We start from the raw sequence: 15,033 nt of genomic DNA, 5'->3' as shown, positions 1-15,033 counted from the left end.
AGTATTCCACAGCGAAGGGGCCCCTTAGTTGCCCGGCCCAGCAAGACCACCTTACCACTGAAGGAAAGGACAAGGCTAGGGAGAAAGCTTCTCAGACCAGCATTCCAACACAGGCAGCGCCTTTGTAAAGAGGAGGAGGGAGAGAAGAGCTCTCAAATTGCGGATGGGGTGGTGAAATAATGAAATGTTCAGCCAAGGGAAAACTGGGGATTCCTAAACGTCCTCAGATGAGCTGACGCCCCCCAACAGAGGCCCCTCTGGCTTGCTGGTCAAATTGTAACTTTTCCCTAGCAGGATTTTCCATGTCCGTACAAAAGGTATATCCCAAAACGATGCTGCCAACCGACCTAACCAGGATAGTTTGTAAAAGTGAAACCTGATCTAGGTGGAAAAGAAAGAACGAGAACAGAAACCCACCATGAAGGCAACGTTGCTGTGTTGGACCAAGTTTGCGAGCGAAATTTGTGAGCGAAAACCCCAAAATAAGTCTCAAAATTCACTGGCAAGAAAGGGTTTGGTGGGCCGGATGTGTTCCCCCAAAAGCTAAGACTGGTGGTGACTGGGACGGTAGGGAATTTGAAAGAGAAGGCTCCTCAAAGACCCGGGATTAGGGCTGAAAAGAACAGGCGCAGAGAAGCACGCGGGGGACCTTTCCTGACTGTCCAGGAAGCTAAGAGTCGCTTTTTGCACAAGGGTCTGGGGCGCCGCGGGCTCCTGGCGGCCGCTGGGGGAAGCGCGCGGGCACGGGGGGCGAGGGTGGAGTCTCGGAGCTGGGCGGGCCGGGGGGCGGAGCCCAGGTGGTGTTGATATACAAAGGCAGGCACCCCAGCGGCTGCGCCCCGCCCACTGACGTGTCCACGGGTTCCGCTATAACCCGCGGCTCGCAGGGTTGCTCTAGAGCCTTGCCACGCCGCCGCCCCGAGCGCCTTTCCCCCGCACCGACGTCCGCAGCCGACCACGCGATCCCGCACACTCGTGCCTTTCCCTTGACACGGCGGACGCCGGNAGGGCCGCGTGCCCGCCCGGCGCGGAGCCGCATCTTCCCGTTAGGGGGATGGGAGCCCGCCGATCCCGCGGCTCCGCTGCGGCAAGTCTTGTGACTGATTTGCATTCATAAAAATAATTAAGTCCAGGGGTCCAGGAATCCAGGGCTGGCGGATGTAGGCTCGGGCTCTTATTATATCAGGAGCCAAGATTGGGGAAGAAGGACCGGGAACGTTTGACAATCGAGGATCGATATTGCATCAGTTCCTTTCCGGGCATAGGAGGGGCAGGGCCGGGCGAAGCGCTGGCGGGCCGAATGCCTGTGAACGGGTGTGCTTGAGGGCACGGTGTGCGCGTGTAAACAAACCCTCGGCGCGTCCGGGGCTGGGCCTTCGCCCCTTTTTGTGAGAGGAGAATCAGTGTCAGACCTGAACGCTGCCTTTGGGAAGCTTGCTAGCTGCCACAGAAACATTACCCTCTCTGGGGGTCTCGGGTCTGTAAGGGACGGATTACGTGATATTGTTGTTCCACATGCTAAAAAAGGAGCCGTGCGCCAGGGTTGGCAGCACATTAGGCAGTGCCTGGGCGGAACGAGTGTCTCGTATGCCTGTGCAAACTGGGGCGGCTGGAGGAAAGCAAACAGACCCCCTCGCCACCCTCTCCCCGGCTTAGACTCGTGACAGTGGAGAAGGTGAAATACTAAAATCTGCCAGCGAAGGGGCCTCTGCGGGTGCAGTGCTGTAGTGGGATCATCTTTGTTCTCGGCGGCTCCGCCGTCTGTACTTTTCCGCCCCTCGGCGCGCCCCCGCCCCTCGCGCTCGGCTGGTACTTTTCCACTCGCCTGGACTGGGATGAATCAGCCGCGCTGCACCGCCCGGCGGCGTCACGTGATCGGGTGGCGGGCGGGCGCTGCAGTGTTGACGCGCCGCCTTTACCTTCTCAGGCAGCCTTGCGGGGCCGGTGCACCGCCAAGGACAAAAGGAACCCAGAGCTGCTCTGCGCACCTGATTCCTCCTGATGCTCACCATGAAGAAAGCCGAAATGGGAAGGTTCAATATTTCCCCGGATGAAGACAGCAGCAGCTACAGTTCCAACAGCGATTTCAACTACTCCTATCCCACCAAGCAAGCTGCTCTGAAAAGGTGGGAGAAGTTGTGCACTTAAAAAAAAAAAAACCAAAAAACAGGTCTGGGAGTTACCTCGGACTCTGCTTTTGTTGCTTTAATTTACTGTAGCATTTGGAGAGTGCAGAAACTCATATGAGTTACCCAGTTGCCTTATTGCAATGACAGTATCCTGTAAAAGTCCTTATCTTGTGTTCGTCTCCCTGTTAATGTTTATATATTAAGGCGTTCTGGCAAAAGGAGGGGAACTACTTTATATTAAAGCAGACTGGTGTATAATTTATATATCTGACATTTATGTATACATATTTTTTTTTGCAGTCATTACGCAGATGTAGATCCTGAAAACCAGAACTTTTTACTTGAATCAAATCTGGGGAAGAAGAAGTATGAAACAGACTTTGTAAGTTAAAGAATAATTTATCTGTGGCTTTATGGAGTAAAAGAATAGTTTTAGATTTCAAATCTAACTTGCCCAAACCTGGTTTTCTCCATTTAATTATTGTTATATGTTTGGTTATCGTTTTCCCTTTATGTAGCATCCAGGTACTACTTCCTTTGGAATGTCAGTATTTAATCTGAGCAATGCGATTGTGGGCAGTGGAATCCTTGGGCTTTCTTATGCCATGGCTAATACTGGAATTGCTCTTTTTATGTAAGTATGTGTAAGTAGTGAATCTGCCATACGGGGCAGTTAATACGATAATAAGACATGTTTTGGCTCCAGAAATCAAATTTACAGTTTAAATAATTGACTTAAAAAATTAGTTCTTTCAAGTTAAAAGTATATAAAATCATAAAATCTTTATTATTCTACGTATTGCACAAAACCAAGAAAGCCATTTAGGTAGAAAAAAATAGGGCACCCCCTCAAACTGACAAATTTAGCATAAAGTTTAGCATATACTGGATAATAAAAAAGAATTGATAAATCCAGAGTGGCTGCAATTTCTGTTCTGGTAAAAGGAAAAGTCAAAAATATAAATAAGTGTCTCCATATCAGCTTGAAAAATGGACAAGGTCTCCCCAAGGACTTGGGGCCCCTTAAATGTATAAGGAAAAAGAAAATTCTAAACATGTAAGGTGTGGTGATATTTACCTGGCCTGCAGCATGTTTGTTTTAGGACAGTGAGTCATAATCTTCTGGTTGCTGAAAAGCGATTCATATGTGTGGAGGGGTTTTTTTCTCCTTTTTTCAATGTTTGTTTTTTCAGATCTTTACCATTGCATGGCAAAAATAAATACATATACCTGTTTTTAAATAGTTTTTCTCCCTAATTACTCAGTTAGAATTGGTCAGTCTTATGCTTTTCACCATAAATCCCTGGATAGAATTTTGGAGGTACAGAAAACTTTAGAGAAGACCATTATTTAGGCATCTTTACCCTGGAAATATGGTAGAAAAATATGGACTGTATTTCCAGGAAAATACCTGACTAACGTACATGCAAGTTTGAGCATGTATTTTTCAATGTTTGGTTCATAACCATTAAGTATCTGTGGACTCCTAGCTAAAGCAGTTGCTATGGAGGAGCCAGTACTTAATATTTTCATTGTATTAGATGAGGTAACCATACATACATACATAACATGCAACTGTTCCTTTGTGACAAATATGTTTTAGTTAACTGACTGGTACCTTACACTCAAGTTCTTATTTTCCCCAGCATGATGGAATGTTCGTGAAAAGAAAAGCAGACTTTTGCAAAGCTCTGCTTTGTGAAACTCCATAGTGTGGTTAAACTGGTTTTGGGAACTGGAAGCTAGGATTCATAGGACATGCTTTATTAGAACGAGACATTAAAGATCTCCTGCTAAGGTGAAGGACCAGGAATTTACATAGACGGGATCCTATAATTTCAAAGTTTTTAGTGGGAAACTAAAAACCCTTCCTAGCTCTTGGTATTAAACTGGAAGCAATTTTAAAATGCTACTGACTTTGGTTATAGTGCAAAAAATTAAATGAGATAAAATGGCAACTCTTTCCGAAGTGAAAGGAAAAGTCTGATGTTACCCTTGCACTTTTGGATTGCTCCTATTTCAATAGAAGTTTACATGTTTGATTAACCTTTATAATAAGTGGCTAAATGATATCAAGATTGCTTGAGTTTTTATTTGCCAGTATTTCCATTATATTCAGTGGTATAGAGGTAAGTGGGCCAAAAGCCACAAGATGGTTCACTTAACTCTAGCTGACCTTTTTAACTGGAATCAGTCTTGAAGTTGAATGTGACCTCTAAGGAGATGAAGTCATTTTATCTTTCATTGTTACTTTGTTTTGTTTTTAACTAAACCAACATCTTTTCTCCAGTTAGAAGTGAAGCTAGTAGTGTCACCTTAAATTTCTGGTGTTAGAATTGCCATTTCCTACATTTAATTCCTAGACATCAATTTCTTTGCCAGCACCTTACATCTACATCATACTGTGTGCAGTTTGCCCATACAGAACAAAATTCACATGACCATTGTCTTTGCAGGGTTTTCTATGAGTTTCCTTGATTTTTGTTGTTATTGTTGTTCATTTGTTTCTTAAAAATAAAAATCCTATCCGGCTTGGGTGAAAGGAACGTGTAGCTGGGATGAGAGAAAACCTGTATTCTATTTTTTTTTTTCCCCTCATCAAAGTGAAAAGTTTAAGGGAAAGGATAGTTTAGACTGTCAAACTTGATGGCCTGCTTGTTCTAGCATAGGCATTTAAGTATGTGACAGCTTGTATTCCTCACCTTGAGGTACAGTTTATTATATCTTCATGGTCATTAGTTCTCTGATTCGTGCCCAGTTGTTAGTAAAGTTTGTAGTGCCTGCCACTTAAAATGTTAGTATCATTTCCCCTTTCCCATTCCTCTCCTTATCTACACAGTCCATGTGGTCTCAAGACCTTTCCTGAACCTGTCTCAATTGGATTTCACCAAAAAAAAAAAAAAAAATCATGGGTGGGGCTTAATGACAAATTTTACTGACATTTTATAGAAAAAGGGAACCATTAAGACACAGACGTGGCAGACATCTAATTTTTATAGTGCCAAAATCAGAATGCTCCACTGGGAAGTTTTTCCAGCATCTCCTGCTGCAATTGGTACAGGGTATACATCCTTGCTCTTAACCATAGTTACTATGGAACTAGCATCTGAAACATCTCGTTATGAATTTTTATTGTCTGTCAAGAGGTGAAATTGACATTCCGGTTAGCAGAAAAGGGGACGCCAATTCTTGAGAACATATTGGCACAAACAAGATATACTCCATATTTAAAAAATCAAAAAGCATTATCTTTAAGATAGCCCTGCTTGTTTATAACCTTGTACCTTCTCCTTCTTTCAACAGAATTCTTTTGACATTTGTGTCAATATTTTCTCTATATTCTGTTCATCTCCTTTTGAAGACTGCCAATGAAGGAGGTAAGGAAACATCCCTTGATTTTTTTTTTTTTTCCCCCTAAAATAATTTATACCTATCATGATTTTCTTCTTAAAAAGGGCTTGCTCATGATCCATCCTGTTTTATTCAAATTGTAGGGTCTTTGTTATATGAACAGTTGGGACATAAGGCATTTGGACTGGTTGGAAAGCTTGCAGCCTCTGGGTCAATTACAATGCAGAACATTGGAGGTAAGTTTTAAAAGGTGATATGGATAGACGTTTTGCTCATTGTGTAGCACAGTGGTGACACATGAGTTTTCGTGTCACATGCCACATTTTGCACTTGTAATGGTATAATTTTGTTTTCCTCCAGCTATGTCAAGCTACCTCTTCATAGTGAAATATGAGTTACCTTTGGTGATCCAGGCATTAATGAACATTGAAGATACAACTGGGTAGGTGCTAAGTAAGGTTACTCCTAAGAAACAATTATAGTCTAAAATGGCTAAACAATTACATTCTAAAATGGTTAGATACATTTGACCCAAGTTGGAGATAAAATGATTATTAGTAAATTAGCCATAAAATGCTCCTGATGAAACTGACCAAGAAGCCCCCTATAAACTGATTTGAACTTTTGAAAATGAAAGGCCAAACATAGTAGCTAGTTTTGTAATTCTGGATACCTATATCTAATCTGTGTGTAAAAACAGGTTTTCTAGAAGTTTCTCTTTATATTCACATTTGAGAAATTATCATTATATAATATGGACCCCAGCTTTGAAGTCAGTCTTAAACCTTACTGTTTAAAGCAGGATATCAAAAAATATATGACCACATAGTAGGAGCCTTTTTCTTCTTACAAGGTTATTCATCCCAGTGAACTAGCAGGTTTTTACCTGAAGTAAACACAGAAAGGCTCATTTACTTCCCAACTTACAGGCAGCATATTACCTCAAAATAGAGAGGTATGGTTATCTTTGGTGTGGCTTTAGAAATGTAATGTGATAAACTGATCTTTAAATATTAGTTGTCTGTGGGGTCCTTGTTGCCAAAGTGAGAAGAATGGAATTTATAAGCAGTTAAGAGTTTGAAAATCGTGATTTAAAGAAAGGTATAGTTCTTAACTAAAAAGGAAAAAACATAATTTTTAGGGGATATACATAAAACTTTTTTGTGTCCTGTAAGTTCAGAAAGGATCTTTTGACTACTTTGGGAGTCATGGTGGGTCAAGGTGTTAACAACACATTGATAATCTGGAACAAGTACTGGTTTGGAGAATTAGATTTGGGCCTCCCCCACTCCCTCTTGTTTTAGGTTTTGGCTTGGCTTTTGGTTTTGCCTGTGCATTTTAATCTAAGTATAAAAACTTTCCTTGTTGAAATGTTGAATAAGTGTATTTGCTAACAAATGTCTTTTAAAAAAAAAAAATACAGCTTGTTGTAAAATGTACTTGTTTCCAGCATTAGAAATTACAGGCTAAAGCTATAACAAAGTTGGTGTACAATTTTTCTAAAAGTGCTTAAAGATTAGCTTACTGGCTTCACAAAGCAGCTTTGTTCCCTATGTTAGTATCAAGCCTTCAAGAAGCATTTTATGTTATGAATCAACTGGCAGCCTTCCTAGAGCAAATAGAGGGACAAAAGTTAGACTGTTTTATACCCTATTTCTAACCTGAGTGAATATTCATCTAGCATACAAAGTTAAAAAGTTATTCCTATCTTTAATAAGGGATATTTTTTCCAAAACTTTTTTTTTCCTGTGTTTATTTTTAAGGTATTTCTGTAGAGTCCTCTGAGAAGATGTGTACATTCTGTAGCTGGTTTTGACCTTGCTTCTCTTTTCTTTAATTCAGATTGTGGTATCTGAATGGTGACTATTTGGTTCTGCTGGTGTCATTGGTGCTCATTCTTCCTTTGTCACTGCTAAGAAATTTAGGTGAGCAAACCTGTTTCTAAAGAAAATTGAAATGGTTTTCTTTGCTAGAATTTATGAAAGCTGAAAGGCCCTGAACCCCTATATTAATTGTAGCATGCATGACCTATAGGTTATTTAAAATCTTAGTAGGATGGCTCCCAAAGAGTCAGAATATTTCATTGACATAACTGATGTCTTGTCCCTTATAAGCAGTAATGCACAATAATTGTTTCATGATTTTTATTATAACAAGTATGTGTCTTAGTATATTAGAATTAGAAATTTAATACTGTTATCTACTACACTTTTTAGTGTCTCAAGTCTTCCCATAAGAATTGACTTCCATTTGACCTGCAGAGCCCTATTTTATTAAACTAGGTTTTTAGATTTTTTTCTTATCTCTTACAGGATATTTGGGATATACCAGTGGCCTTTCCTTGTTGTGTATGATGTTCTTTCTGATTGTGGTAGGTATGGTTTTTCTTCAGAGAATATTGGTTATAACCTCTGTCTCATTGTTCAGCTTAACAAAGGCAAAATAATATATTTTCAGGTGATTTGCAAGAAATTTCAGATTCCTTGTCCTATGGAAGCTGCTTTGATAATTAATGAAACAGTAAACAGCACCCTAACAGAGCCAACAACTTTCATACCTAATTTGATGTTTAACATGACTGAAGTTGACTCTTGCAGACCACATTATTTTATCTTCAACTCCCAGGTAACTTAATTCCTAAAGTAAAGGAAGGGTGGGAAATTAGTCCTTCTTAGAAAGCATTCAATTAGCTACTGAGTTGTGAAGAAAATATGGGTTTATATCTTAATAGATTAAGAAATGAAATAAACGTGTGGTGATAAATAATGGGGAGATTTAGAAGTTAGGATATTGTCCACACTAGATAGGCAGTCTCACATCAGGATATTAAATAAGCTTTTACATCTTTTTCAGACTGTATATGCTGTGCCAATTCTGACATTTTCATTTGTCTGTCATCCTGCTGTTCTTCCCATCTATGAAGAGCTGAAAGGGTGAGTCCTTTGCTTTTATATAAATTTACTGTGAAAATATTAAACAATGGTTTGTAACTGTTGCTAAAATACATGTTTGCATTTTCTTTTAAATTTACATAGCCGCAGCCGGAGAAGAATGATGAATGTGTCCAAGATTTCATTTTTTGCTATGTTTCTTATGTATCTGCTTGCTGCCCTCTTTGGATACCTGACATTTTATGGTAAATAATGCCTAACTTGAGGGGAAAAGACTAATTTATTGTACTAAGCTGATACTTTTCTGTGTGTAGTTTTATCACTTAAAAAGTTCAGACTGGTTTGTAATCTTTCATAGTTGAGATGAAAGTTGAATTTAGAGTTTAGAATTTCCTATAGTGTATTACAGTAATTTTTAGAATCCAGGTTTGAACAACATTAGTCATTTTTATGGCAGGTTTTTATGATATTCTTACCTGCTGTCTGCTTCTTCTCCTGTCACCTTTAAACTGTATAACAGACAAACTAAGCCAAACCATGGGATTTAGCTATTTAGCTCCTGTTGTTTTTAATACAGGTCATGTGGCTAAATCTCTACTTGGTATTTAGAAAAACTCTCCTTCAATGTTATTTTAATTGCATTAGCCATAATTCCAAATTAATCTTATTAGCCTCTTATTCGTTTTGTGAGTAGCTAATATTTTAGTACAGATTTCACCATAAGTTAGGTTTTCTACTTGATCTTCAGAGAAAACAGCACACTAAAAGCTTTTTTGATCTTTCCCCACAGAACATGTGGAGTCAGAATTGCTTCATACCTATTCTACTGTTATGGGAACTGATATTCTTCTTCTCATTGTTCGTTTGGCTGTGCTGGTGGCCGTCACCCTGACTGTACCAGTAGTTATTTTCCCAGTAAGTAATCAATTGCCTTTTGAGTAAACGTATTTTTAGACAGGAACATTTGTAAGATGTTCAGATATATTCACTATTACTTGGGATTTTTTATTTTTGCATTAATTAAAGCTGGATTTTAAAATAGTATATATATATATTTTTTTTTTCAGATCCGGAGTTCTGTAACACAGTTGTTATGTGCAACAAAAGATTTCAGTTGGTGGCGTCACAGCCTTATTACAGTGTCTATCTTGGCATTTACCAATTTGCTTGTTATCTTTGTCCCAACTATTAGGGATATCTTTGGTTTTATTGGTAAGTATTTTAGAGTATCAAAGTTGATTCAAATGGAATTTGAATTTAACATCCCTGAAGGGATGTTAAGACTTAAAAAATATGACTCATTGAATTCTCAAGAAATGGTAAATATTCTTTTACAGGTGCGTCTGCAGCTGCTATGTTGATTTTTATTCTTCCATCTGCCTTCTATATCAAGTTGGTGAAGAAAGAATCTATGAAGTCTGTACAAAAGATTGGGGTGAGTGAAAGATGATAGCTGTAAAAACTAACAACTTTTTTTAACATCAGAGATTCCCCCAGTTGATTTTAACTACTTTCTCAGCCATCATAGTTATTTCTAGTAAGCATTTCAGTAAATAATACAACTTGACAGAAGTTTGGGGAGGGGAGTAAAAAGATAATTTGCCATCTCACAGATACTCAATTTGATTAGAAGAGAGTTATTAGACATTTTAGAGATAGGAATAAAGAATAGCGTAAAGACACCCAACTTTTAGCACCCGTTCGCCAGTGATTGTTGTGTGATAGGTGCTTAAAGGGACATTGAGTATATAAAGAGAAAAGGCCGAGGTGTTTAGTTGAATGAAACTAACCGTCCTCAAAGCAAAGTTCAGTAGGGCCAAAGTGTTGACCATTGTATACTTGAGATGTAGTGATAACTGACTACCAAGAGCATGACAGGTATTGTGGTTCTGGAGCTAGAATCCTGGTCTGTTTAGGGAAAAAAATTGCTTCTCAATATTTTCCATTACCATTCTGGTCTGGAATTGTTTATGCACCAACAACTGTCACCTTGTTTTATTCAAAATTGGATAGTGACAATAATGAAAAAGTATAATTCAGGAAGTTTTATAAGTATAGTCATTTTATACTAAAAATAACCCCTTGATCACAGGAAATAGTTTATATTTAACAAAGCAAAACTAGTATAGAACATTATACAGATGTAACTTTAGTAAGCATGAACCTAAATTAAAGGTAAGGAATGTTTAGCATATGTGTTGCTTGCTGATTAGTTTTCTCTGCTCATTGCAGGCTCTGTTTTTCCTGATCAGTGGCATAGTGGTGATGATCGGAAGCATGGCCTTGATTGTTTTGGATTGGGTACACAATGCTCCTGGAGGTGGCCATTAATTGATACCACTCAAACTCGAATAGTCCATCTGAAGCCAGTGTTGAGTCAACTCAACTACTATGAAATTTCACCTGATGTTTTCAGTTTCACTTCCTTTTGAAGTGCAGATTCCTCGCTGGTTCTTCTGAATGCAGAATAAGTGAACTTTTTTTCTTTACTTTTTCTTTTTCTATTTTAAAGAAACTTATCTGTATGTTAGGAATGGATATTAACAACAAAACCACGAGTCTCGGGTTAAGGGGAGTGACAATTTTATTCCATTCCAGAGAATGGACGAACTCTTAACTTTTATCAAGCCACATGTTTGGCTGTGTCATTGTTTAACTTGGATATTTTATGATTTTACTTGAATGTGCCTAATGGAACCATTCGATGTGAGAAACAATTATTTACAGCAAAGTATTGAAAATAACCATTGAGAAAACACTATTATTTTTTGTACCAAAAATACTTAAAGACCTCAGAAGCACTATTTTACTTTTAAGGAATTGCTTTTTTTTTTTAACTTTATCCAGAAACAGTTGTCAATGAATTCCGTAAAATAATTTCATTGGTATTTAAAAATTAATATTAGTATTATGAAATGATTTGCCTTTTTTGTAGGCATTATAAGCCAAATACTTTTTTACCCAAAATAATTTTTAAGAGTAAATGATGTTATGAAAAATTGTACCGTGAATTAGGAAGCATTGTTTTTTCCATTCAAACTTCACCTTACATATAGGATGATTGATTGATTGTTGTTACACCAAATCAGATGAACCATGTTCATCATTTTTCTTCTCTCCCCAAATAATGTGGTTCATTCAGACTTAAATTTTTTAAGTCTTCAGCCTATTAGAATGGAAGATAATGTAGATATTTCTGTGGGAAATAAAATAGCTAATTTTGAGGTACCAAATAGTGCAATTGGGTAAAACAGGGTTTATTCAGTTGCATCTGTCTCCAGAGTTGTATTGACAGCTCTGGGTCTCTTTTTGGGCCAGCCCTTTTTTGACATTGCTTCCAGCAGTGAAAAATGGGCACTTGATGGCAATAGGCCAGAACTATTCTATCCAGAGAGTACAACTTTTCAAAATGCTCATCTACTGGAAGTGTGATTTACTTGACTTTGTATGGCTTAGTTGTATTCATGTTTTGTCTTGTAGTAGAGGTCTAATCCATAGGTTACACCGATATTTGATATGATATAAGTTCTCTTCATATAGGCCACTGGGTTTCTCATGCAGTAAGCTTTTTAAAAATTTGTTTGCACTGGGTTGTCATCTCAATCTTATATAATATAAAATTACTTGTTTACATCCAAAAACGTGATTAGCTAGGAAAAACAGTGCAACCTAATTGTACGTAGTTGTTTTGGTCCAACTGCATGTTCACCCTTCCATTTCAATTCCAGTTAGAGGTGAAAACATTATTTTGTAACTTGGCTTTAAGAGCACATTTATTGTACGATACGGTGTATGGTGAATATATTATTAAATAATGTGGTACTTTGCTCATCAGGCATAATGTCTAAGATCTAATATACATAATTCCATTAAGTGGTTGAGGGAAGCAAATAATGGAATCATCAATTGGTTATCTGGCTCTAAAGTTTTCTTTTGAACTAAACATTTTTTGAGTTTTATACAAGAGCCAGAAATGTGGCAGACATGGTTTTTGTTACATGTTCTTGTATTATATGTGACTAATTTACAGGCAATGTGTCTGTGATTAAAGACCCTCACGGAACTGGAAGACGTCTTGTAGTGCTACGTTGGGTGAAGTCCATTTTTGTTTTCTACAAAGATAAAATAATTAGGGACCATCTAGAAATAGAAAGGCAGTGAGAAGACAAATTGCACAGCACTGCTTTCATTTAATTGGCTTTGGGCACTCCATTTGAATTCAGAACCTCACCTGTAGTTGAGACCAAGAATTGGCACTTCTGCTTGAGTTCCAAGTACAGAGTTGCTTTCTACGTTCACCACCTTCTCTGTAGAAGAAAGTGCCTTGGCAACCCGGAAAGAATGGAAGAAAAGAATCCTCTTCTCACAGCAGATCAATGTTGGAGAGGTTCCCCCCTAATCCTCATTGGTTAAGGTTCAAAATCAATTCCTAGGATAAATTCCATTGCATGGTTTTCTTGGAGCTATCTTGTCTGCCTTGAGGTTCCTAAACAGTGAATTCCCATTAATGAGCAGTCTTCAGTATTAAAACCACTGTCTTGTCACCTCATTTTGCATTACTGTCTTCCGTGGATGTTTCAGTTATAACTGCAATGTTATTTATAGAACAGCATTAATCCATTAAAGCTAACCTATTTTTCAATATTTATGATCATCTGTGTACATACATTGTCTGTCCATATGTATTTGTAAATAGGTTGTATATAATATGTCAGTATTGGGTCTTGGGTTCACATGTATATATTCCTGTAAGTTTCTTAACTGCATTTTGATGAATTCACATTATGTATAAGTCCCCAAAGTACCTGTACAGAGAATTCAATATAAAAGAAAGACTCAAGTTGTGTACAAATACTAAACATTTAAAATACTTGTTTAAACTGTATTTGCAATAAACTGGTTGGACATCAAATTTTTTTCATGAAAACTTGGTGCAAGTTCAGATCTCTTATTTAAATTTTAAATAAAGCCTAAATTTTCAAAATGCAGTAGTTATCAAAATGTGATAGTGTAATGAAATCAAATGTGATCTAGTATAATGAAAGACCTTTGAGAACCTGGGTGCATTGACATTGTATATTAATGTAAATATCCCCATTGTACTGTTAGAGGCCAACAATTCCAGTGTGGTTTGTTGGCAAGGAGTGCTACACCGTTTCAATGAAACAATGTATGTTTTAACTGAACTAAAATAAATACATGCTTAATCCTGAGTAGTAGTGTTTTTCCTTTGAAGTAATGGGATTAGCAGCATTTTGTAAACACTTAGCAGTTGGTGTCGTTATATGTTAGTGATTATAATGAACAGAAAAATGAATGTAAGTTCCAAAGTTTACAAACTAAAAGAATGAAAAGACAAGTTGGGAAGATGCTAAAAGGAATCAAAAGCACCCAGACTTCACCCTGCTGATGGAATAAGTAGGCCAAAAATGCATCAGAAACCATAAGAGTAATTGTTTCCCATATGTGCCTGTGTGTTCTGAATGTATAGGTATGGCTGGAGTAAAGCCCAGGACCCAGTTTGTGTTCAGTTTCAGGAAGCCCCTAATGCAGGTACAATTAAGGATCACTGAGGCCTGGAAATATTAGTTTGGTGAACTGGTCATGAAAGGAAGCATTGATTGACAAGCTGATAGTATCATGTAACAGCACAGAATTGCAAAGGGTGGCCAAGAAACTCAGGTGTGGCCTATTAATGGCCTTAAAAGGTTGAGGCTTACAAAATGAAATACTAAAACAAAGGAAATACAGGAAAGCAGGTGTGCTTGGGAATGGATCTGAAGACAAATCTCCAAGAAACTAATACCCACTTAGTAATGATGGCAAAGGAGAAGGGGTTATGATTAGTAAGGACAACAGAATTTGCAACAAATCTGAATAGAAGAGAAAAGGACCTGTGGAGTTTTCAGGTATTCAAGCACCCACCACGTTGGGCAAGCGTGCCTAACAGAATCCACTCACTTCAAATTATGCTAATTTTAAGATACTATTTTAAACCATTTTAAAATAATACCCCAAACAAACCAGAATGCCAATATATTAATCCAAAAATAGAAATATATCTGATAGGTAGACCTACTCCAAATGAAAATTTCCCTAGCCAGGAAACCAGCTATTTCCATCAGGTTTCCTTGAAGCCTGAGGAATATTTGAGGAACACGTCCAAATAGAGAACCAAAGCTGTTCGTCTTGATTTGTAAATATTCCTACCTGGAGAGTTGGCTTAAACTTCTGATAACAAAATAAAACCAGTGAAAAATAGCTTAAGTAAATATGGCAGATGGAAAGAACTTAAAATAGAGATTGGAATGCCTCAGAAAATTAAAAAGATGAATGGGCTCCCAAAAGTTGAAAACTATTCGCCCTAGAGACCTCAAATATCAAAGGTGTGTACAGCTTTATTGTAGAGCTGTGCAATTCAATTCTGAGCTTTCAATTTCTTCAGTTTCTCCAGATAAACCAATTGGTCAGTAATGAGTCAAGTATTCACCCTGATCTCTTCCGTATAATTGCTAAGTGAATACATTCTCTTTTATTTCCTACACAACAGGTGAAAAGAGGCTCATGCTTTTAAACAAGAATTTGCTAAGTGCTTGTGATATAAAAACAGCATGTGATTTAATGGTTTACTCACCTTCTGCAAGAGACCTAAACAGGAAAGG

The 15,033-nt window shown here is 38.0% G+C and overlaps 1 protein-coding gene across 2 annotated transcripts; it reads left to right on the top strand.

Annotated features, from left to right (window-relative positions):
- Positions 1 to 1,925: 1,925 nt before the first annotated feature.
- Positions 1,926 to 13,584, top strand: Slc38a2 (solute carrier family 38 member 2). 2 transcript variants are annotated; one of them, XM_015493247.2, is made up of 15 exons: positions 1,926 to 2,126; positions 2,430 to 2,511; positions 2,648 to 2,763; positions 5,433 to 5,506; positions 5,624 to 5,716; positions 5,841 to 5,922; positions 7,323 to 7,405; positions 7,793 to 7,851; positions 7,938 to 8,105; positions 8,334 to 8,413; positions 8,516 to 8,616; positions 9,162 to 9,286; positions 9,439 to 9,583; positions 9,709 to 9,806; positions 10,604 to 13,584. In XM_015493247.2, exons 1-15 carry the CDS (start codon positions 2,002 to 2,004, stop codon positions 10,700 to 10,702), a joined length of 1,530 nt encoding a protein of 509 aa, XP_015348733.1. In that variant the 5' UTR covers positions 1,926 to 2,001; the 3' UTR covers positions 10,703 to 13,584. The 2 variants fall into 2 exon arrangements, with proteins under 2 accessions (XP_015348733.1, XP_048658544.1); XM_048802587.1 differs by lacking the exon at positions 2,648 to 2,763.
- Positions 13,585 to 15,033: the final 1,449 nt, after the last annotated feature.

This window comes from Marmota marmota, unplaced genomic scaffold, assembly GCF_001458135.2.
Source record: "Marmota marmota marmota unplaced genomic scaffold, marMar, whole genome shotgun sequence".
Lineage (NCBI taxonomy): Eukaryota > Metazoa > Chordata > Mammalia > Rodentia > Sciuridae > Marmota > Marmota marmota.
This window is presented reverse-complemented; position numbering and strand designations above follow the sequence as displayed.

What these genes read in the sequence shown, in the direction of transcription:
- Slc38a2 (XM_015493247.2), top strand. Translation starts at nt 2,002, where the DNA reads ATGCTCACCATGAAGAAAGCCGAAATGGGAAGGTTCAATATTTCCCCG. An exon ending in AAGCAAGCTGCTCTGAAAAG is followed by an intron (nt 2,127 to 2,429) that starts GTGGGAGAAGTT and finishes TTTTTTTTGCAG; the next exon opens with TCATTACGCAGATGTAGATC. An exon ending in ACTGGAATTGCTCTTTTTAT is followed by an intron (nt 2,764 to 5,432) that starts GTAAGTATGTGT and finishes TTCTTTCAACAG; the next exon opens with AATTCTTTTGACATTTGTGT.